Raw genomic sequence first — 25,719 nt, forward strand, 5'->3', positions numbered from 1 at the left:
AACCAGGAAGGGGAAGAAACGGGGACATCACATAAATTATATGGAAGAATACAACAATTCCTAATTTACGAGGGTCGTTCAATAAGTAACGTCCCACATTTTTATTTCTCAGAACATATTTATTGTTAAGAGTCAGAATATGGTGGCATTATACATCAACATGTCTTGTACATGTCCTATTTTTCTACGTAGTCTGCATCACGTTCTATGGCCGTACGCCAACGTTGAGGAAAAGCATGTATTCCCTGCTGGTAAAAGCTCCTGCCCTGGAGGCGTAGCCATATTTTCAATACAGGACTGATACTCTCCTCATCTTCGAAGTGTGTTCCCCGTAGAGAATCTTTAAGCGGTTCAAAGAGACGGAATTCCTACACCCATGAAAAACAGAAAATAGATGATAGACGAAATGAATTAGCAATTTAATATCTAGCAAAGGAATACCGAAGAAGGAAACGAACCGTAGAAAGTCTGATCTAGGAATAAAAGGAAAAGTGCTGGTAAAAATTTACTACAAGGATAGAGGAAGATTGTCATGGAAGTAGGAAAATACTATACAAAGCACTACAGAATAAACGAAATGAATATGCAAATGTCCTTGCGCTAGAAACAGAAGACAGTAACGTAATATGAACAGAGGAAATCATCAGGATGAAATGAGAAAAGTACTTCAACATGCTGCTACATGGAAGGCGGACAACACAACCATCAATGACTGTAGAGTAATTAATGAGGTCCAACCAAAGGACATCCATTAACATGGCGTGAGGTTGGAACAGTATTTCGGAGCATGCGGAATGAAAAGTCGACAGGCTTTGATGATCTCAGCTCAGACATGATAAAGGCAGCTGGAATATTAGGCTTAAATTGTCTGTGTAGAGTGTTATCAGTGTTTGGAAAGAAAACAAAATCCCAGAAGATTGGAGTGAAGGAGTCATCATCCTTCTGTTCAGACAGGGTAATCGACGAAAATGTGGAAATTACAGAGGCGTCACGCTGCTGTCACACCCCCTGAGTTCACCACCGGCAATGGAGGGTGAAGCTTTGACAATGCCAGCCACTCGTGCTGGCGAAACGTCAGTAAAATCATTAGATGAACGTCGGCCTAAGAACCCGAGACAGAAGCCAATAGGCAGTTTGCCTATGAATTATCTTAGAAGACAGGCTAAAGGAAGAGAAAGCTACGATTACAGCATCTGTGGATTTAGATAAAGCTTTCGACACTACTGACTAGATTACCGTCTTCCAAATTCTTAAGTTCGCAAGCGTAAAATATAGGGAGCGAAATCTTATCTACAACTCGTACAGAAGCCAGTGTACAGTTTTATGAGCCAGAGGACATGAAAATAAAGCAGCAGTAGAGAAAGAAATAAGAAAGGGTTGAGGTCTACTTCTGATGTTATTCAAATTGTACATAGAGCAATCAGTAAAGTAAAGCCAGGTGATGTTTGGAAAGGAAGTTAATGTTCAAGGAAAATAAATAAGAATGACCCTGTAATTCTGTCAGTGAAGGCAAATGATTTGGAAGAACAGCTGAACGGAATGGATAGTATCTCGAAAGGAGGGTGCAAACTGGGCATTAAGATAAGCAAGACAAGGATAATGGAGTATAGTCCAATTAAATCAGGCGTTGCTAAGAGAGTGAGATTAGAAAATGAAATAGTAAAACTAATAAGTTTTGCTGTTTTAGCAGCAAAATAACTGATGATGGTTGAAGTAGGTAAGATATAAAATGCAGCTTGACAATAGCAAGGAAAGAATTGCTGAAAAAGAGAAGTTTGTTAACACAGAATGTAAATTTAAGTATTAGGAAGTCTTCATTTAAGGCTGCGGTGTAACCTTGCGCAGAAGTGAAACTTGAACGGTGAACACTTCAAACAAAAAGAGAAGAAAATTTTGAAATACAGCATTACAGAAAAATGCGGAAGATTAGATGGATGGCTCGAATAACTGACGAAGAAGTACTGTATCGAACTGAAGAAGAAAGAAATTTATAGCACACTTCAACCAAATGAAGGGACCATTTGATAGGAAATATCCTGGATATCAAGGAATAGTCAGTTTGATAATGGAGCGAAGTGTGGGGATAGAAACTGTAGCCTCAGATACACTAAACGGGTTCAAATGGATGTTTGTGTCAGTAGCTATGCAGATATGAAGGGGCTTGGACAGTACAGACTAGCGGGGTGAGGTGCATCAAACAAGGCGTCAGACTGAAGACTACAACAACAACACTGAGTATGTGACACGACGTATCATATCTGGGTACGAGTGACGGATCTTTATCTGGAGCGGGTTTTGGTTTTCACGCACTGTGTTGTGAAAGTGAGGCGAGCGCTCCTCTGATGGGAAGGTGTGGGGGTATAAGCGGTCCGCAAAGGCGGCGTGGCCGTGTACTTCCGTCAACTTTCAAACGCGGCGGACGTGACGTCAGTTCCGAAGTCAGCACACAAAGGCTAGATTTATATTATTTGCATCTGCAGACCTGCAGAACAGACCACTGTAGGTAGAGAGAAGCACGATATATCGTCTTAAAGAGGAAGTAAAAACGATTCTGCTGATATATGGATATGCTCTGTAATTAATATGCGAGGGAACTTTCAACTGAGAATATGTATTTAACTGAAATTTAATAAATAATTAATAACTTTTAAAATTTTGTGGTAACAAAGAGATCGTATCATGCTAAAGAGGAAGTAAAAACAATTCTGCTTATATGTAGGTGTTGTTGATGTTGTGGTCTTCAGTCCTGAGACTGGTTTGATGCAGCTCTCCATGCTACTCTATCCTGTGCAAGCTTCTTCATCACCCAGTACCTACTGCAACCTACATCCTTCTGAATGTGTTTAGCGTATTCATCTCTTGGTCTCCCTCTACGATTTCTACCCTCTACGCTGCCCTCCAATACTAAATTGGTGATCCCTTGATGCCTAAGAACATGTCCTACCAACCGATTCCTTCTTCTAGTTAAGTTGTGCCACAAGCTCCTCTTCTCCCCAATCCTATACAATACCTCCTCATTAGTTATATGATGTACCCATCTAATCTTCAGCATTCTTCTGTAGCACCACATTTCGAAAGCTTCTATTCTCTTCTTGTCCAAACTAGTTATCGTCCATGTTTCACTTCCAAACATGGCTACGCTCCATACAAATACTTTCAGAAACGACTTCCTGACATTTAAATCAATACTCGATGTTAACAAATTTCTCTTCTTCAGAAACGTTTTCCTCGCCATTGCCAGTCTACATTTTATATCCTCTCTACTTCGACCATCATCAGTTATTTTGCTCCCCAAATAGCAAAACTCTTTTACTACTTTAAGTGCCTCATTTCCTAATCTAATTCCCTCAGCATCACCCGACTTAATTCGACTACATTCCATTATCCTTGTTTTCCTTTTATTCATGTTCATCTTATACCCTAGTTGCAAGACACTGTCCATTCCGTTCAACTGCTCTTCCAAGTCCTTTGCTGTCTCTGACAGAATTACAATGCCATCGGCAAACCTCAAAGTTTTTATTTCTTCTCCCTGGATTTTAATACCTACTTCAAAATTTTCTTTTGTTTCCTTCACTGTTTGCTCAATATACAGATTAAATAACATCGGGGATAGGCTACAACCCTGTCTCACTCCCTTCCCAACCACTGCTTCCCTTTCATGCCCCTCCTCAACTCTTATAACTGCCATCTGGTTTCTGTACAAATTGTAAATAGCCTTTCGCTCCCTGTATTTTACCCCTGCCACCTTCAGAATTTGAAAAAGAGTATTCCAGTCAACATTGTCAAAAGCTTTCTCTAAGTCTACAAATGCTAGAAACGTAGGTTTGCCTTTCCTTAATGTAGCTTCTAAGATAAGTCGTAGAGTCAGTATTGCCTCACGTGTTCCAATATTTCTACGGAATCCAAACTGATCTTCCCCGAGGTCGGCTTCTACCAGTTTTTCCATTCGTCTGTAGAGAATACGCGTCAGTATTTTGCATCCGTGACTTATTAAACTGATTGTTCGGTAATTTTCACATCTGTCAGCACCTGCTTTCTTTGGGATCGGAATTATTATATTCTTCTTGAAGTCTGAGGGTATTTCGCCTGTCTCATACATCTTGCTCACCAGATGGTAGAGTTTTGTCAGGACTGGCTCTCCCAAGGCCGTCAGTAGTTCTAATGTAATGTTGTCTACTCCCGGGGCCTTGTTTCGACTCAGGTCTTTCAGTGCTCTGTCAAACTCTTCACGCAGTATCGTATCTCCCATTTCATCTTCATCTACATCCTCTTCCATTTCCATAATATTGTCCTCAAGTACATTGCCCTTGTATAGGCCCTCTATATACTCCCTCCACCTTTCTGCTTTCCCTTCTTTGCTTAGAACTGGGTTTCCATCTGAACTCTTCATATTCATACAAGTGGTTCTCTGTTCTCCAAAGATCTCTTTAATTTTCCTGTAGGCAGTATCTATCTTACCCCTCATGAGATAACCCTCTACATCCTTACATTTGTCCTCTAGCCATCCCTGCTTAGCCATTTTGCACTTCCTGTCGATCTCGTTTTTGAGACGTTTGTATTCCTTTTTGCCTGCTTCATTTACTGCATTTTTATATTTTCTCCTTTCATCAATTAAATTCAGTATTTCTTCTGTTACCCAAGGATTTCTACTAGCCCTCATCTTTTTACCTACTACGTCCTCTGCTGCCTTCACTACTTCATCTCTCAAAGCTACCCATTCTTCTTCTATTGTATTTCTTTCCCCCATTCCTGTCAATTGTTCCATTATGCTCTCCCTGAAACTCTGTACAACCCGTGGTTCTTGCAGTTTATCCAGGTCCCATCACCTTAATTTCCCACCTTTTTGCAGTTTCTTCAGTTTTAATCTACAGTTCATAACCAATAGATTGTGGTCAGAGTCCACATCTGCCCCTGGAAATGTCTTACAATTTAAAACCTGGTTCCTAAATCTCTGTCTTACCATTATGTAATCTATCTGAAACCTGTCAGTATCTCCAGGCTTCTTCCATGTATACAACCCTCTTTTATGGTTCTTGAACCAAGTGTTAGCTATGATTAAGTTGTGCTCTGTGCAAAATTCTATCACGCGGCTTCCTCTTTCATAGCCCCAATCCATATTCACCTACTACGTTTGCTTCTCTCCCTTTTCCTACTACTGAATTCCAGTCACCCATGACCATTAAATTTTCGTCTCCCTTCACTATTTGAATAATTTCTTTTATTTTATCATACATTTCTTCAATTTCTTCGTCATCTGCAGAGCTAGTTGGCATATAAACTTGTACTACTGTGGTAGGCATGGGCTTCGTGTCTATCTTGGCCACAATAATGCGTTCGCTATGCTGTTTGTAGTAGCTTACCCGCACTCCTATTTTTTTATTCATTATTAAACCGACTCCTGCATTACCCCTATTTGATTTTGTATTTATAACCCTGTATTCACCTGACCAGAAGTCTTGTTCCTCCTGCCACCGAACTTCACTAATTCCCACTATATCTAACTTTAACCTATCCATTTCCCTTTTTAAATTTTCTAACCTACCTGCCCGATCAATGGATCTGACATTCCACGCCCCGATCCGTAGAACGCCAGTTTTCTTTCTCCTGATAACAACGTCCTCTTGAGTAGTCCCCGCCCAGAGATCCGAATGGGGGACTATTTTACCTCCGGAATATTTTACCCAAGAGGACGCCATCATCATTTAATCGCACAGTAAAGCTGCATGCTCTCGGGAAAAATTACGGCCGTAGTTTCCCCTTGCTTTCAGCCGTTCGCAGTACCAGCACAGCAAGGCTGCTTTGGTTAGTGTTACAAGGCCAGATCAGTCAATCATCCAGACTGTTGCCCCTGCAACTACTGAAAAGGCTGCTGCCCCTCTTCAGGAACCACACGTTTGTCTGTCCTCTCAACAGATACCCCTCCGTTGTGGTTGCACCTACGGTACGGCTATCTGTATCACTGAGGCACGCAAGCCTCCCCACCAACGGCAAGGTCCATGGTTCTTGGGGTGGTATGTAGGTATGCTTTGTAATTAATATATGAGGGAACTTACAGTGCCGAGAATGTGTATTTAATAAATAATTAATAAATTCTAAAATTTTTGTGGTAACAAAGAGATCGACTTATCAAGCTGTAGCGGTCTTCAGTACACGTCAACTGTGCAGTAGCTTAAATAATTAGCCTGCAAGATACGTGTTATTGAACTTTTGATTTAACTCGCCAGATAATTTAATACAGGACACGTAAACGATTGGCAAGGTACTATGTATTGGCAGACTTGATTACACATCATATATTATATTTAGTTTGTAAGATTTATATTTACAATTGTTCTTTTTAATTGTTTATTTATTTTCATAGTTTTGCCCATAATTAATAAAGTAAGACAGCTATGTCAGTTATGACTGCAGCAGTGGAAAGAACAGGAAAATTCTTATTAGAAAGTAATGCTATGTATGTTTGTACTGTAATAACATAGTGGAGAGATCATAAATTGTTTGTGTTTGTGTCTGCGTGTAGTTTGGATTAAAAGTGTGGCAGCCATCTTGCTCGTTCATACTGTCATACTGTTCAGATTTGAGTTGAAGAACCTGTGCTTGTCTAAGTGGTGATCCAGCCACACACTTTTCTCTAGGTGAAATTTTTGCCTCGTCGTTCGTTAAACTCTGAAATATTTCGTGTGGGTTCAGTGGCCTCTTGGCGTTTTTTACTGTGGTCAGGATTCTGTTTTATTTCTGCTGGTTGTTCAGTAGAACTTGTATGTTAGCATGAGAAGTTTATTTGCGCTTTGAAGTAGTTGGACAGAGCCTGATATTTAATTCATTTAGCCAGTGGGGATTTAACTCGTTACTGATATGCACGTAGGATCATAGCGTTTTGCGTCCATTAGACTTTTATTTATTTGAGTTAATGCGGGGTTTGGCTTCGATAAAATTTAGCTGTGAACACTGTCTTTCTTTTCTAGGAAGTTCATTTATTTTCATTAATTTACTGAGTATTATCACCAAAGAAGTTAAATGTTAGCAGACAACATTGGAAGAGAAGTAACACATCTAGAGTGAAGTAGAAACATACAGTGAGTAACATCTTTGCAATGAAATAGTAAAAACTGAACAGTACATAAATAACAATGGAGTTGACAGGAAAGTCTTTAGCACAAAATAAGAATAGCATGCCTACATAACAGTTTCTATTGATAAACAAAACTATTGAAATAAGATAAAATTAGTACTAGGCAAGGCTGCATCAAGAGGTATGAAACATGGAGAGTGATACACAACCAATTAAAAAAGAAGAGACAGTTGTCAATGTAAATACAGAATACACGAGGAACTTAAGCCATATCAATACGATAAACAGAAATTAATAAATGCAGGAAAATTGAGGTGTTTGAGGGAACCTACAGTTTGAGAGTGTGGTGGTACTGCATTTTAACATTAACATTATAATCAAAGCAGTGGCTGTATACCAGTTTACATTAAATAAATGAGCAAAGTAAAATATGAACAGTATTGGAGGCTACAAGGGGAGTTAAACATGGACAGTAATACAAGTACAAGTTAAAAGCAAACCCTTAACTATTGAAACTACAGCATATGTGGAATACAAAGACAACTGCAAGAAATAAAACAACTTAATGACTACAGGAAAATGGGAATATGTAGGAAGAGAGAGTGTGGGAAGTAATGAACAACAAAGATGATTATATGAAGTTTAGGAGAGGGGAAGTGTTGAGTTGTGTCTGGTCATTTAGGATGAGATCTGGACTGTGAGCAAGATGTTCGTTAATTTCCAGGGCTTCCAGCAGGTTGAGTTTATGGCCTTTGTTTGCTAAGTGAAGTACATGGGACACTGGCTGGTAGTTGGGACCCCTCACTCAGTACATGCTCAGCAAATGCAGAGTCTGAATTCTGCAACCTCCAGCTGCGTTCATGTTCAGCCAGCCTAGTTGATATGTCTCTGCCTGACTGACCAATGTAAAATTTGTCACAATCAGAACAGGTGATTTTGTATACCCCACTGTTGGTTAATAACTGGATCTTATCTTTGCTATTAAAAACACACTGGGCTGTAATGTTCCTGACATAGTAGGAAACCCTATACTTGCAGGATTTCAGTGCTTTGGCTATAGTCTGTGATACCTGACCTATAAATGGTAGAGTACACCATTTCTTGCAGACAGTGGATGGGGAAGCAAGTGGGGCATAGAGGAGGGGTATAATTTTCCGTTTTTGTTTCCTGTGCAAGATGTGGTCAATAAGAACTGGATTGTAGCCATTGGCTGAGGCAATAAATTTTATTGTATCTAACTCTGCTTTAAAATCATCTCTGGACATGGGAATGGATATGAGACGGTGTACCATTGAGTGGAAAGCTGCATGTTTGTGAGCTATGGGGTGTTGTGAGCAAGAAGGTATTACTGTGTCTGTAGTTGTTGTTTTTCTGTAAATTTTGAAACAATGTGTGTGTGCACTGACGTCAATGGTGAGATCTAAGAAGTTTATGGATTTGTTGCCAATTTCCATAGTGAACTGGATATTTTTATGTTGACCGTTTAGGTTTTTCAAGAATGTGTTGAGTTGTCTTGTAGTAACCAGTCCACATACACAGGACATCATCTACATATCTAAACCAGTTGAAACGTCCCCTTTGAACAATTATGCACGAGACTGTGCTTAACCTGACACACAATATTTTTAGCGCAACGCAATCTGACTTTCAAAATTCCCTACTAAAGAATGGCCCTGACAAACATTAAACTATACCTTTCATAAATCACTTACCTCACAAAAATCTTCGCTGCTCAAGCTACTGCAATACAGCGAGCGCCACTACTGCCAGCTAAATAAAAGATTGAAACTACTGAAGGCACTAACTACTGATAGGGGTAGTTAGCAAATGAAAGATATTAATAGAGAGCAAACATTGTATTTACCTTAATATCATCACAAGTCATAATATATATATCAGTTCATGACAAATTACAAACCTCCGCCATCTCTCTCCCCACATCCACCACTGCTGGCGGCTCACCTCCAACTGCGCAACGCTACGCGCTGTTCACAGCCAGCTGCCTAACACTACAATGGCGAGTATTACAACAATGCAAAGCAGACACAGACTGCCCACAGCACAGCCAGTGATTGTCATACAGAGGTGGCGTTACCAATAAAAAACCTAAACAGCCTACTTACATAGAGAAAACATAAACAGCCTACTTACATAGAGAAAACATAAACAGCCTCCTTACATAGCCCCCATGCTCCCCACAAAAATTTTTACAAATGGTGTTGGGCACTGGCCAATACAGATTTGACAAAAATTTTTCACAATTACAGTAACAAAGATATAAAATGCACACACTTATTAATATTATGTTGGTCAAAAGATCAAAATTTCTCACAGTCCATAAAGACAGTCCACATTATTCATCACAGTAAAAATGCAGAGTTTTTCTCAAAGTCCAAGCAGTAAAAGAAAATGCACATAGAAGTAGTGGATTTCCATGCAGTATTGAAGAAGTAGTGTTGACCTTCCAACGGAAAGACAGTGCTGACTCTCGACATGCAGACAGGTAATGGGCCACAACAGAGCAAACCCACTGCAGAGTCAGTCGAAGTTTGGAAGAATATTGGTAGGTAGGTCATCACAGAACAGACCCACTGTAGTCCTGGTAGAGATTACGGTATTGGTGGGCCACCAGAGGCGCAGACCCACTGCAGTCCTTGTAGAAATAATGGTACTGATGGATCATCAAAGATGTAGACCCACTGTAGTCCTTGAAGAGATGGCCAGCAGCCATCTGTTGTGACTGTGCAGGTGCTCAATCACCATTGAAGAGTCTTGTGGATAATATAGCAAGTCCATAAACCACCACTTGTGCACTCACAAAGTTTTTGAAATTGTCCTTAGAACCAGCAATGCCGTTATCCAGTCCCTTGCTGAGTTATTAACACACGTGCAAACACTAACAGTCCCTACTTCTCACATATTGTCCACATATTATGACCAACAGAAACGCGTGCAGTGAAAGGAATGCTTACAAGTTACTTAATTTGATGAACTGGTGTCAATTACAATATTATAACATGAGAATACAATTACAAAGGTACAAAATACATCATTAAAGAACATAACAATACAGATAACATATGTAGTAAAACAGGCGTTACAAAAGAATAGAAATAAACATATACATCAGTGTTACAAAAATAGTGACATAAGTACATACATAAAATAATGAGAATAGTTTTCGAAACATTAATTTCACACATAAACATTGAAACAGAACAGAATTGTAAACAACTTTACAAAGAAAATAACATATTATTAATGCAACTTATATTTGAGGATAACAGTATTCCTCCTCATAGTGAATATAGCTTAGTATTAGAAGAGAAAAAAATTCTATGAAACAGTACACAGAGACAGGAAGAAAACAAATACTCAAGGGTACACAAACACATAGTGGGATAACACCAATAGGAAAGGACAGGGTTCGTTTTCAGTGTAACATTTGGTACTGCAGTCCAACCCAAAACTTCATATATCTTTCCTCTTATTTCATCATTTGTTTCCACCAAAAAAAATTCTATCTAAGCATGCTTTCTGTATTTATATGTTCACACATTTCTTACCTCAACATTTATTTCCAAGAAAATCCTACCTAAACCTGTTTTCTCAATGCATTTCTTCCAATTCATCGCAACTCATATAGCCTACCCCTTCTTAAGCTAACTTAAATCTACTGAGCTCAGATGCTAAACTAAGGGACGAGGCAATGCAGCATCACATAACAAATCAACACAAACAGCAATGCAAAAAATGCAAATTGGCAAAGCTAGCAGCATAAATGAGCAAAAGTCAAATTCAATAACACTATGCCTGGAAAACAGCAGCAACTTATACCTAAACATGACATAGCGCAAGCAGAAAAAATATTACACTAAACAACAATGCAGATAAGGGAAATGTATCATCTTAATGTCTATGTAATTAAAGTGGTGCACCACAACAACTTATTGTAAAAAAAATATTACCATCTAATTGAAAAGAAAATTATGTTTTACTGTTACTAGTTCCTTCTTATTGTTCTTTCCTTTCCAAGTGCTCCTTTTTTAAAGAATGTGGATCATAAAATAATTATTTAATAGATCTGCTGACAGAAAGTGTTCACATTAGCAAATGCATTTTATTTTATAAAAGCAATGCTGCAACACAGCTGGAAAACAGATGTCAAATGAAATAAGCAATTACGCAAACCAAAGCATAAAAACAACATTCAATAGTCATGTGGCATTTCGTAAGTTAGTAGAAATTCTCTCAACTCTCATAGAAAGACGCTTGTCGTTATCAGGGTTGCAGATGTAAGAATATTTCCGAGGATAATGGCCTCCCCTTTTTTTTTGTTCTACCTGTGCCGCTGACAAGGGCTCGCAATAATGGCTTTTTCTCCAGGCGTCTGACACAGCTGGGTGCCCGCGACGCATTACGTGCAGGTGGTCACTTAACTTTCGTACGGAAATATTTACGACAGCAATTTTCGCTAAAGTGACAGTCTAACATAAAAATACTTCACAGGTCAAGAATTAGCGTTGCAAATCTGTAGAAACAAAATCTTATGAATATAACAGTGTCCAAAAAATTTCGCCAGCATTGTGATACAGTCACGAATTTATGCACATTTCATAACTCTTAAAGTACGATTCTTGGTTTCCAACATCCTGTTTCACAAGTCAAGAGTCCCTACCCACTATTCATTACTCCTTACCTTATTACACATATACGTATCCATCGACACTCGTCAATATTTCGTCATTATAAATATGAAGCATAATCAAATAACTCATGTAGCCTCAGCCTATTAATCATAAACATACCTCAGCAGCATAATACACATCGTCGTCGTAAAAATAACATCATAACACCTCAGTCAAATCTCAAAATCGTCGTAGCTTCCTCCAATAATTAAAAAATTCTCTGCTCATGTCAAAAGTGTCATCTGCCTCAAACGTACTTTAAAAATCATAATCCCTTTACCAAATACATCATTCAAAGCTCTCATAGTATCACAATGGTTCCAAAAAAATATGAACAGTTTACAATGCACAGACAAAATACAGTTTCATAAGTGTGAAGTTATCCAGCTGTGTAATTACGTAAACATCTGTCACTGATGTAGTAAAAAAATGTTTATCTCTCAGTTAAATGATCAGATAGCTGTGTAATTTGTGTGTTAGAGAAATATGGTACCGATGTGTAAAGTTGTATAAGCAAATACCATATTAGCTAGGGTTCCTTGTGGTTGCCACACACATGGTACACAAAGTAAGCGTGTACCCCCCTGAGGATTAATGTAATTATACCCTCAGGTGTTACAAATTACAGCAATGGAATGAAATGTATCACGGAAAACTTTCTTTGTAATTAAAAAAATCTTTAAAAATAAGTGTTTTAAGTATAAGATTAATCACTCAAATGCGTGTACTGTAGCGCTAAACTGTGCATCTTGTCGTAACATAATCTCTGTGGAAGTGTCGTAGTTATCGTCCTCCGAAAGCTAAGTTCTGCAGAAGTCAATGTACTTACCACATGATAAACAAAAGTGAAATGCTTTGCGTATAGATGTCGTAGTTATTATGCTTATTGCCGTGATGAGGAAAGTACTGTACAGTAACGTATTGTTGTGCCACGAAAAAGGGTGTCTCATTGTTGCTATACCACAAAAGTTACTACTAAAACCTGTTTTACTTTCCAGAAGAATTCAGAAAAACTGTGCAGATATGAAACAGAAACACTGCAAAAGCAACATTGTAAATTGTCACTCATTAGTAGCGTCGTGATAAAATCGTGTAGCTGTCACATAAACTAACCTCTGTGTCATCTGGTATCTCTCAGAAAGCACTTTAAATTCGGAATGTATTTTCAAGTAAACCAAAATGTTGCATTAAAATCTCATTAGCAGTACTGGTAAATGTTCTAAGTATGTGAGCCTTATAGTCGTTACGTAATCGTGCAACAAACAAGCAAGAATGTGCAATTAACAACACTGTGTCGTCTGTTCATTATAACAATGCATTCGTAATTTCTGTTTAAATAAGTTCTCTTGGTTCTTGACTGGATATTTCACCTCAAACATTGTTACATGTTAACAGTTTCTTAAGTCTGACAAAGCATACTAGAAATGTGAAGTGAAAAGTTTTATGGCAAAGACAAAGTTAAAAAGCAGATTATCTTTCAATAAACGGTTTTACATGTGAAATGTGGTGTAAACCTTTACTCTTCCTAGTACGCAGAATTTCAACTTGAATGCAATTATCATGCGGTATTCGTCCGTAAAGAATACTGGAATCTTGATCAAGGTTAGCGTCAATGTTATTTTTCTCTGAGCCAGCCGGCGCACGCGGCTGCCTGCTGTGCGAGTCATTGTCTGTCTCTTTGTTGGCGCGCGCCGTTATTGGGATTTGGAGACCTAACTTCTACAAATTCACCGTGACGAGAGGGCCCTGCTCTGTTTGAATCCCGCCAGTTCTGATGCAATTCAGGTCTGTCGTTACGATCATATCGTCTGTCGTCATGTCGGTAGATTCCATAGTTTCTTTCTTGTCGGTCACATGGTGGAGAATTTCTCCCTGAATCGTAACTGCGCGCTGGTCCGTTGCGTCTAAAGTTATTCTGTCTCCCTTGATAGTATTTATTTTGGTTCCCATATTGTCTGTTTCTCTTATTGTCTCTGTGATAGTCATTACCACGGAGAGGTGATCTTTCCCTGTAATTATTACTACTCTGCCAACGCTTGTCATACGGGTGGTGTCTATTTTGGTCACGATTTGTGTTGTGAGAATAGCCTTGTCGTGTCCAGTTATTACTTCTTTCATCGCGGAATTGCGACGGATGTGACCTGTAATTGTTGTGTTCCTGTTTCCGCATTCCGCGATTGTCAGTGTCAATTTCCAATTCTTGTAACAGTCCCTGAAAAGCTTCAATGTCGTCTTTGCAACGTCCTGCCAAAATAATATGTCGTAAATGTTCAGGTAATTTGATTAAGCAAATGCGGATGAGTTCTGAGGGGCTGTATGGGTTTGACAGGTACTGATTCTTGTGCAACATGTCTTCAAAATATTTCACAAGACTGGAGAATTCAGATTGTTCGAAATGTTTCATCATTATGATACCATGTTTTACCCGGTCTTGTGTGGCTTGAGACCAATATGCTGAGAGGAACGCATGGTAAAATTCTCCTTCACTGTGGCAATCGTGAATTACCGATCGCATTCTTACAGCTGGTTCATTCTCCAAGTAGCCACACATAAATTCTAACCTGTGCTCCAATGACCAGTTGGGAGGGAAACAATGAGAGAATTGATGGAGCCACGCTTGTGGATGAATGTCGTTGGCAGAATTCTTAAACGTTTTGAATTTACGTGTAGTAATGAACAGCTTATAGTCAAAATCATCATGTCGGCGAGTCGCATATCGGTCATTGTTAGGTCGTGTCGGCCGTTCCATCTCAAAATTCGGTGCACATTGCCAATTTCTTTCATAACTTCCGAAATGCCCTGTGTTATTATTTTGCGGCTTTTCCGTGTTTCTAAGTCCCTCTTCCCAAGTTGGGGCACGAGTATCCTCTGAAATACGTAATTCTTGTATTAACTGTGTCAGCTGATCTTGTACTTCCCGGATTTCTCTTTGGTGTTGCGTATTAATCTGATTCTGATTTTGTTTGAATTTCCTAATTTGTTCGCACTCTTCAGTGTCAGTGAAGGCTACAGGTCTTGTGTCATTCAGATCATCATCTACCTTTGTAGATAAGTTAGTGACCTGATCCGAAAGTTCGGCTACTTTCTCCGATAGTGAACACATTTCCTCAGTGTGTTTTTCTGAACCAAGTTTCAGAGTATCTACTGTGTCCTTTAAGTTTTCCTGAGTTTTTGCAAGTTGCGTAACCGAATCGGTAGATGCAACTGAGTCAATTTTAGCCCACAAGGTCTCATGATTTTCATGAACAATGGCTTGCAGTTCTTTTATGGCTGCTTCGTGATTCTGTAATGCATTTTCATGCCGCGAAAAAATAGGTTGAAAATGCTCACAAATTTGAGTTTTTACGTCATTACAGACTTTTTGACATTTCGATTCAATGTTATGTAACTCAGTGGTTAAATCTTCACGTGTTTGTTCAAGTGTAGTGTCTAACTTTTGAAGATTTTGTTCCATTGTGTCTAACTTTTTGAGATTTTGTTCCACTGTGTCTAACTGTTGCTGTGTTTGTCTCTGGTGTTGTTCCATTGTGTCTAACTTTTTAAGATTTTGTTCCACTGTGTCTAACTTTTGAAGCTTTTGCTGTGTCTGTCCCATTTGTTGTATTAATTGTAATAATAATGTATTAGTGTCTGGAATCTGTTTCTCTACGCTTTTCGGCAGTGCATTTGCACCGACAACATTCACATTTTGACAAGCAGAAAATGTGTCTTGACTTATTTGAGAAAACGGTGATGACCCAAAACCTAAATCTACAGTATTTGCGAAATTGTGTCCTGTCATTTCGGATTCCTGAGGCGAGCTGTTGCCGACCGATCGATCGATAATGCTTCCCTCTTCACTAATTGTTTCACTGTCCACGCCATTGTTTGCCGCCCGCTCCATTTCCCTATGCACAATTATCAAATTACTACTTTGAACATCAGTTAATTCATTACTCGGCGGCGCTGATAAGCTACGCTCGTCATCACTATTATTTCTCAGTTTAGTTTGGAGCCTAGTGTTACGTTTTTCACACGCCATTATTGTCACAGTATTTCACACGACAACACAGAAAAACACAATTTGAAGATCAAAATAAAATGACATAGCAATGGAAATAATGTCTAGTTAATTGCAGCTGCGAAATACTTGGTGCAAATCTACATGCATGCCACAACTGTTTTACTCTACAACAATGAAAAACTACAACTACAAAGGAGATTCTCTCTACAATTATGCGCTAGCAATAAACAAAAGCTACACTAAATACACAAACTACAAGAAAAAATCAGAAGATTCCAGTGAGGTATCCTGGCAGGGTCGCCATATGAAACGTCCCCTTTGAACAATTATGCACGAGACTGTGCTTAACCTGACACACAATATTTTTAGCGCAACGCAATCTGACTTTCAAAATTCCCTACTAAAGAATGGCCCTGACAAACATTAAACTATACCTTTCATAAATCACTTACCTCACAAAAATCTTCGCTGCTCAAGCTACTGCAATACAGCGAGCGCCACTACTGCCAGCTAAATAAAAGATTGAAACTACTGAAGGCACTAACTACTGATAGGGGTAGTTAGCAAATGAAAGATATTAATAGAGAGCAAACATTGTATTTACCTTAATATCATCACAAGTCATAATATATATATCAGTTCATGACAAATTACAAACCTCCGCCATCTCTCTCCTCACATCCACCACTGCTGGCGGCTCACCTCCAACTGCGCAACGCTACGCGCTGTTCACAGCCAGCTGCCTAACACTACAATGGCGAGTATTACAACAATGCAAAGCAGACACAGACTGCCCACAGCACAGCCAGTGATTGTCATACAGAGGTGGCGTTACCAATAAAAAACCTAAACAGCCTACTTACATAGAGAAAACATAAACAGCCTACTTACATAGAGAAAACATAAACAGCCTCCTTACACAGTATTTGATGTTTGCACTCAAAGGTTCTGTTTTTAGAAAATTTTGTTCAAAATGGTCCATAAATATTTCAGCCAACAGTGGACTAAGAGGGGAACCCATAGCTAAGCCATCTAATTGTTTATAAAGAGTGCCTTGGAACTGGAAATAGTTCTGTGCAAGGCAGGTCTGTGTGGCCAGTGTCAAGTCATTCAATTCCACAGGATTGACATTAGACTTGTGCATCAGCTCTGTCAGAATGTCAATACATTCTACTACTGGTATGTTAGAAAACAAACTGCTGACATCAAAGGATACTAATTTATCACTGTGTGAGACAGATATACCTTTTAACTTGTTTACTAGGTCCACAGAGTTTGGAATACCATGCTTTGGTTTAAATTTAGTCTTGCTCTTAATTAGGACATAAAGTTTACTGGCTAGTTTGTAAGATGGAGCAGTGAATGATGATACAACTGGACGAATAGGAATATCTTGTTTATGCAATGTTATGAGATGTTACTCACTGTATGTTTCTACTTCACTCTAGATGTGTCACGTCTCTTCCAATGTTGTCTGCTAACATTAAACTTCTTTGGTGATAATACTCAGTAAATGCCTGAAGATGGCCTTGTAAGCCGAAAACCGATTAGCAATAAAAATACACTCCTGGAAACGGAAAAAAGAACACATTGACACCGGTGTGTCAGACCCACCATACTTTCTCCGGACACTGCGAGAGGGCTGTACAAGCAATGATCACACGCACGGCACAGCGGACACACCAGGAACCGCGATGTTGGCCGTCGAATGGCTCTAGCTGCGCAACATTTGTGCACCGCCGCCGTCAGTGTCAGCCAGTTTGCCGTGGCATACGGAGCTCCATCGCAGTCTTTAACACTGGTAGCATGCCGCGACAGCGTGGACGTGAACCGAATGTGCAGTTGACGGACTTTGAGCGAGGGTGTATAGTGGGCATGCGGGAGGCCGGGTGGACGTACAGCCGAATTGCTCAACACGTGGGGCTTGAGGTCTCCACAGTACATCGATGTTGTCGCCAGTGGTCGGCGGAAGGTGCACGTGCCCGTCGACCTGGGACCGGACCGCAGCGACGCACGGATGCACGCCAAGACCGTAGGATCCTACGCAGTGCCGTAGGGGACCGCACCGCCACTTCCCAGCAAATTAGGGACACTGTTGCTCCTGGGGTATCGGCGAGGACCATTCGCAACCGTCTCCATGAAGCTGGGCTACGGTCCCGCACACCGTTAGGTCGTCTTCCGCTCACGCCCCAACATCGTGCAGCCCGCCTCCAGTGGTGTCGCAACAGGCGTGAATGGAGGGACGAATGGAGATGTGTCGTCTTCAGCGATGAGAGTCGCTTCTGCCTTGGCGCCAATGATGGTCGTATGCGTGTTTGGCGCCGTGCAGGTGAGCGCCACAATCAGGACTGCATACGACCGAGGCACACAGGGCCAACACCCGGCATCATGGTGTGGGGAGCGATCTCCTACACTGGCCGTACACCACTGGTGATCGTCGAGGGGACACTGAATAGTGCACGGTACATCCAAACCGTCATCGAACCCATCGTTCTACCATTCCTAGACCGGCAAGGGAACTTGCTGTTCCAACAGGACAATGCACGTCCGCATGTATCCCGTGCCACCCAACGTGCTCTAGAAGGTGTAAGTCAACTACCCTGGCCAGCAAGATCTCCGGATCTGTCCCCCATTGAGCATGTTTGGGACTGGATGAAGCGTCGTCTCACGCGGTCTGCACGTCCAGCACGAACGCTGGTCCAACTGAGGCGCCAGGTGGAAATGGCATGGCAAGCCGTTCCACAGGACTACATCCAGCATCTCTACGATCGTCTCCATGGGAGAATAGCAGCCTGCATTGCTGCGAAAGGTGGATATACACTGTACTAGTGCCGACATTGTGCATGCTCTGTTGCCTGTGTCTATGTGCCTGTGGTTCTGTCAGTGTGATCATGTGATGTATCTGACCCCAGGAATGTGTCAATAAAGTTTCCCCTTCCTGGGACAATGAATTCACGGTGTTCTTATTTCAATTTCCAGGAGTGTAATATTGTAGAACAAAAGCAAACTGGTGCTTTTCATTTATTATTATAATGTTGTTCTACCAAGAACCGACGGAAGATTCTGTTAATATTTTCATGGAGTTTGTTTGCTAATTACTGTAATTGCGGTTTTAGCTGATTTTAGTGCATATAATTATGTAGTAGCTTATCACAAGCTATGAATAATTGTATGAGTTATGAACAGTAAATTTTATTCGATAAACTTAACCAACTGTGACTGGGAAACAGTATTATCGATTGGATGTATCTACACTCAACCTAAAATAAATTTACGATAATGATGTTGGCCGAAGCAATGAGTATAATTTTTACTGGCGCCATGATTCGATCCTGAGTCACCCGCACACTGTATGCGTCTCAGGAACATCAACTGTATATGGCAAGAATTAATTTGTTTTCTGATTAAGACGTCACAGACAAATTTACTTTATTCTTATTAAAAAATCGACCAAGAACTGTGAGAGAATCAATTAACCCCATAGCAGACAACGAGGAACCGATTCGCTGCTGTCGTTCACAGTACTTATTGTCACAAGTACTTAACAGTGTGCCTACCAGCCAGTTTCTGTGCTCACAGCGCTTCCAGAAATGCATAAGATGAAGTTTACTGTCGAATTTAATCATCATTTTGTGGATGAGACGCAAATCACGTACAATAGAAGCAGGTAAATATTTCTGGCCAGGCCAACTTAGCACTAATAATAATGGTAATAACGAAAAACAAATGCTTAGCACTGGCTTGTAAGAAATGCTAAAGGGTGCGGAAGAAACGTGTTGGATAGTATAGCAAGGTATTTAACCAATATCTGTCTCCACAAAGTATGTAAGTTTATTTCTATGTTGTTCTCATTGAGTGTATGCTGTTGTTGCTGTTGTCGTATTCTGAACCGCGAAGCTTACAAATGAGCAGGTGTTCTGCGTTGTCAGTGTTGGAATACCCAGCGTGTTAAAAATGACAGGTACGCCATTTACAGTTTGCATTTTGGCTGAAACAAACTGTCAGACACAGTACTACAGCAGTTATCTCTGATTGCAGATTCCACTGATACTGGCGGCTCAGAGGCTAGCGGGCAACGGATTGAAGGTACACGCGTTGCCCTGGTCGGCACCCAGATGGATGAAAGTCTACAACGGAACGAACGGCGTCAGTTGGCTACAGTCCAAATACTACCAGACCTGGGCAGACTACTTCGCCAAGTAAGATTTACCAGGATGCAGTGGAGTGCACGTTGCGTCGCTGTAATTCCGTAGCAATCAAAATGTGGATGTACCCTGCTTAAACTGTCGAGTCATAAGGATGTTTTCACCTCCTGACTTTTACCTGTGCGATGTACGCAGCTTATGACGTATAGAACATCACGTGTGCTGTTAACATTTGAGTTTAAGAAGACTTATTCGCAACGTCTACGCGTGTCACTCATTGTTGTTATGGTAAATGTATGGCCGGTGAATAACAATAACAACACTCAATAACCATTCAAATTATCATAAAAATGACAAAAGTGGAAAAGTCAAGAATTTCCAAAAGCCGCATAGCTGTTTGAAGGTTCTTCATTCGCAACTACCGGTTTCACGTCAGTATAGAGCAAGCTTCAGGTTCACAGTGGCTATATTTCCCTAATGCAGATGGAAAATTATAGAGTCCCACCTTTTGGGAAGTTATCCTCATTAAAAGTCAAACCACAATTGTGGGCTGTCGTAAGAAAATTGAGTGCAAAAATGGTTCAAATGTCTCTGAGCCCTATGGGACTTAACATCTGGGGTCATCAGTCCCCTATAACTTAGAACTACTTAAACCTAATTAACCTAAGGACATCACACAAATCCATGCCCGAGGCAGGATTCGAACCTGCGACCGTAGCAGTTGCGTGGTTCCGGACTGAAGCGCCTAGAACCGATCAGGCACCGCGCCCGGCAAAATTGAGTGCATCCAAAAGGTATACAAAGCATGGCTGCCGAATGAGCCAGGCTGGATGACACGAAGTAGGATATATTATAAGATCCGGTAGACACCAACTGTATAAAACCAGTGAAATAAAACTTAAAATCCCGTGTAATGCGCGTACTTCCGCCGTATTGCTAACAGGCCGATGAGGTGTAGGAAGCCCGTGGAGGCCAGCAGTACGCTGGTAGGCGGAAGGGCACAGTGCCAACGAGGATGTGATGACACAGGATTTCGAGAAGAAGGGGTAGTATGTCTGGAACACTGAAGTTTACCAACAGTTCACCTGTCTCTACGGCCAGAATTTGCCGTAGGTGGTCTACCGATACAGTTGCAAATAACTACATTGAGAAATGGGGAGTAGCGACTACTACCGATGTCCGATGTGGAGGCCGAGTATGATGGTATGTGGTGGCGATCCAGTAGACACAGATGGACAATTAAATTACCGTTGCCAACCTGGTAATATGTAACGCACACTATCGCCTTCGTGACGGACTCAAATATATGTTCCTCAACAATCGTAACACAGTTGTGGAGAACCGTTTTGATGTATTGGTTTCCTGAAGGTATGAGTGACCTGAGGAGAGCTGCAGACAAGCTAACGGATGCCCAAGACTGGACAGTGGGGTTTGATTTGGTTCACTGGCGAGATACGATGGCGGACATCTGAAGGGGCCCTCACTTCATCGCATGTAAATATCGCCAGCATGAGCACACCTCTAAAAGCCACCTGCTTGGTGCCATATTTCAAAGTGTGATGCATCACGTCATGTACTCGTACCCTGACAGTGGTGTGTACCCACGTGTACCCATTGGTCAGATGTTCCAAGATCCAATGGTGCTATTCCTGCGTCCATGGTAGTGTTCATGGCTTGCGGTGTGCAGTGAGCTGGGGTGGAGTGCATGCAGAGTAACTTCGCTGGAGCTCCACAGAAGGTGCATCCAAGGATAGGGCAGTGTTAGTGATGGGGCTCCGTTACGAACGAAAACCAAGCTGTAGCGGAGATGCAGTTGCCTTTCGACGCCTGTGCCTCGCATACCTTGCAAGTTACAGTTAGCATGAGCATTAATCAGTTGTCAGTACGACCAATAATTCGACAACTATGTGTAAAATACAGGCAGCGAAACGTTACATACAACTTGTACAGAAATCAGACGGCATTTATAAGAGTCTAAGAGCATGAAAGCGAAGCAGTGGTTGAGATGGGAATTATACAGGATTGTCGTCTATCCTCAATGTTATTCAATCTCTACATTGACCAAGCCATAAAGGAAACAAAAAGAAAAATTTGGAACATAAATTAAAGTTTAAGGAGAAGAAATAAAAACTTTGATGTTTGTTGATGACACTGTACTTCTGAATGAGTAGCAAAGGACTTGGAAGACCAGTTCGACAGAACACACCGTGTCTTGAAAGGAGTATAGAAGATGAATATCGATTAAAGAGAAACAGAAATAATGGAATGTAGTCGAATTAAATCAGGCGGTGCTGAGGGAATTAGATTAGGAAATGAGACACTAAAAGTTGTTGATGAGTTTTGCTTTTCGGGTTGTAAAATAAATGGTGACGGCCAAAATAGAGACGGTATAAAATGTAGACTGGCAATGGCAAGAAGAGTGTATATGAAGAAGAGAAATTTGTTTAACATCGAATATAAATTTAAGTGTTAGGAAAACTTTTCTGAAGGTACTTATCTGGAGTCTAGCATTGTATGGAGGTAAGACGTGAACGATTAGCAGTTCAGACAAGGAGGGACTAAAACTTTTGAAATATGGTGCTCTAGAATAATTCCGAAGATGAGATGGGTAGATCGCGTAGATGTGAGAAACTACAGCACAGTAGAGCAAAGAAATGTATTTCATAAGTTGACTAAAATTAGATTTTATTCCGAAACGATGAATCACATGAAAATAAACTCACTTTCTACATGTATTATGTGAATGTAGGCATTTTACTGAAAATGAGTCAAAAACTTTCTGAGGATCCACAGGTCCTAGACCAAGCAGTAATTTATACTGATTTCTCCTTTCTCCGTGCTTTTGGTGACAATTTAGTGAATATCTTGTACACTGAACAGCTTGTACATCTTAAGAGTCGAGGATGATAGCTCTGAGCTTTTTAATGCCTGGTCTGTCTCCATTTCTAGAGAGAAGAATGCTTATACTAACATACAATTTTCTTACAATAAATTTCCTCCTCATAGACCCTGTAAAGGATTTCGCAAGTTCCTTTTTGTGATACTTTACTCACAAGTTTTGGTAATTTTGTTGAAGCAGCACCACCTCCAGTTTCTTTCCGTTTCTTAATACCTTGGATAGCTCTCATTGTTCACTGTCTGTGTACAGGACATATTACTATTATTCATGCAAAACCTGTGATTATTAAGCATTCTTCATGCCGAATTGTGTGTTAACCGTTTCCGTAAGGAATTGCTGGCCTACAATAACTTCCGTCGGTAATATCGCTAACGTACACTTGCATTGTCACTCGACTCGAAAGGAGGCGGCAAAATTCTAATGGAAAAGAAACAATTGTCCGGTATTTCATCGACTATGGAGCGCGACATGGCCATATCGGACTGCGCACTCATGTGAGTTGTAATCCAGATTCTCCGCAGTGTTTCGTGGGGTAAGCAATTATGATGATGATGACGACGATGGTGATGAGGGTGTGGTGGTGTGGGTGCGCGACAACAAGGCCTTTAGCGCCCGTACTAGAATTGTATGAAACAAGTGAAGATAAAAGTAACGGAATAATGAAACTTTAACTACACAAGCACACAAGGAACAGCAGTCAGTGCCTTTCTTTATCTTTGCTCTGAAGGGGCGGCCACCTCAAATGACTGTCGGCTGCAGACCTGCACACTTTGAGTGTTGTACTACACAGTGTGGGACCACAGACTGCAAACACCATAGGTTCAGGGTAGTTCTTTGCAATCAGGTTTATGTGCTTATATGCAATGCAACGAAAATTCTGTCTGAAGAGGAAAATGAGGAAGTAAAAAGTCATTGAAACTGTGCTTGAGAAGGCTGTACGAACAACTAGCTATTCCACTCGCTCAATGAAGAGAGTAATTCATAGTTACAAGTACTTCCCAAGGCTTCACTACTTCGTAAAAATACAGAACAAGGAAAAGAATATCTTATCTTTAGGTAGTATAGACGAACTGGTTCTCAGGGGCTGGCAGTCTGGCTTCCACGTCAGACAAGCTCTTCGTTATTCATTTTCAGTCAAGCTGTCAGTGACAGTGTCCGCTATGCTACATTTTTACTAGTTTTTTGTTTTATGAAATTTCCTTCCATCGGCCTTTGGTTGGATTTCTTTTGCTTTACGTGACTATTTCTTTCCCTTAAGTTAGCGAGGATCTACTGTCTTTGAACGTCTATATTTGTCGAATTACTGGTCATAATGGCATAACCTGTTAGTAAGATCGTTTGCTGACTCAGTACCTTTAGCTTACAGGTGAAATGAAATGTCATGGGGCGAGAGCCTCCCAGCGGGTACATCTGATTGCCTGGTGCAAGTCTTTTGAGGTGACGCCACTTCGACGACTGGCTCTTCGATGAGGATGAAATGATGATGATGAGGACGACACAAAGACCCAGTCCCTGAGCGGAGAAAATCTCCAACCCAGTCGGGAATCGAACACGGGCCCCCCAGCATGACAAGCCGGATCGCTGTCTGCTCACTTAGGGTCGCGGACAGCATACAGGTCATGCGAGATATGTGTCTGAGCATAAGCTTTAGAACTGCAGATCCCCTACTGTCCGGTGGTTGTTTACAACTGAGCCCCCATCTCTAGCGTAGGCCACTCCCCTACCGCGCCAACTGCACAGATTGAGGCCAAGTTGCTTTGTACGCACCACTCTACCAGCAAATTTAGGAAATTGCCAAGCACGCGAATTTATAATTGATTTGGACGCTTACAAGTCTACGAACGAGTTCATGCTATCATCCTCGTCCAATTAGAGCTTGCGGTATGTGTCTAACAATACGTTGTCTATGTGAAGTTGAACTTCAACATTTCTTCTTCCGCATGAAAAAGTGCTCCTCTTTACTCTATACCAATGTTCAGCATCTCTTGGACCTAATTTGTGTCCATTTGAGAGAACAATGACATCGCGACGTTTGATCCACGCTGAAAAAAAATTGCGTCCTGTAGGTAGATAAATGAATGCAATGCTCCTGAAGTTGCCTAGCAGAGATTTCTAGTGGAACGTAGGCTCTACTATCATTCTTTTAGCTTTCAGTGAACACAGAACGGGAGACAGATAAAACAGACGACCCAGCACTTTCTTCCACACAGAATACTTTGTGTTTTTGAGTTGTCGAGAGTACGAAGCTAGGTCACATATGGCATAATGTCTATTACAAATTTTCGTTATTGTTCATGTTATACCGATTATGTATTACAGTTAGCAAAAATATCACCTAATAACAACTAATGCCCTACAAACAAACCTGTTGGAGGAACATCCGCAACTGAGCATTATATCAGATATTGAAAATACCGCTGCAGTTGTAAAGTTCTTTTATTATGCATGCTCCGCCCTCGTAGGCAGCACACACGTCCACCACGGCGCTCGGGGGTCACAGCACAAAGTGTAATCGCCCTGGTATTCTTAGTATATCTATCCACCCAGGCAGTCGTCCGTGGTAATGTCTGGTGTCACTTTCGCATTGGCATAGGTTTCGCAGCACCTAGACCGACCGGCCGTTTTGGAATAATTTTAAAATTTTTATGAATTTTTTTGTTTTTATGTGTATTGCTGGTTGTAAAAATTATCTCCCGTCTCTTGCTGTTTCAGTACAACACTGAAGGTGTGTGATAATAAAAGAACTTTGCAATTGTAGCGGTATTTTCAACAAAAAAAAAGTTCAAATGTGTGTGAAATCTTATGGGACTTAACTGCTAAGGTCATCAGTCCCTAAGCTTATACACTACTTAACCTAAATTATCCTAAGGACAAACACACACACCCATGCCCGAGGGAGGACTCGAATCTCC

The 25,719-nt window shown here is 40.8% G+C and overlaps 1 protein-coding gene across 1 annotated transcript in view; it reads left to right on the top strand.

The window, feature by feature from the left end:
- Positions 1–25,719, top strand: part of LOC126457809 (lysosomal acid glucosylceramidase-like) — a 141,854-nt gene that overhangs the window by 72,076 nt on the left and 44,059 nt on the right. The window contains exon 5 of the mRNA XM_050094422.1: positions 19,802–19,962. Within this exon, the coding sequence (XP_049950379.1) occupies positions 19,802–19,962 (161 nt within the window). The remainder of the gene's footprint in view (positions 1–19,801; positions 19,963–25,719) is intronic.

This window comes from Schistocerca serialis, chromosome 2 (genome assembly GCF_023864345.2).
Source record: "Schistocerca serialis cubense isolate TAMUIC-IGC-003099 chromosome 2, iqSchSeri2.2, whole genome shotgun sequence".
In the NCBI taxonomy this organism is placed as follows: Eukaryota; Metazoa; Arthropoda; class Insecta; order Orthoptera; family Acrididae; genus Schistocerca; species Schistocerca serialis.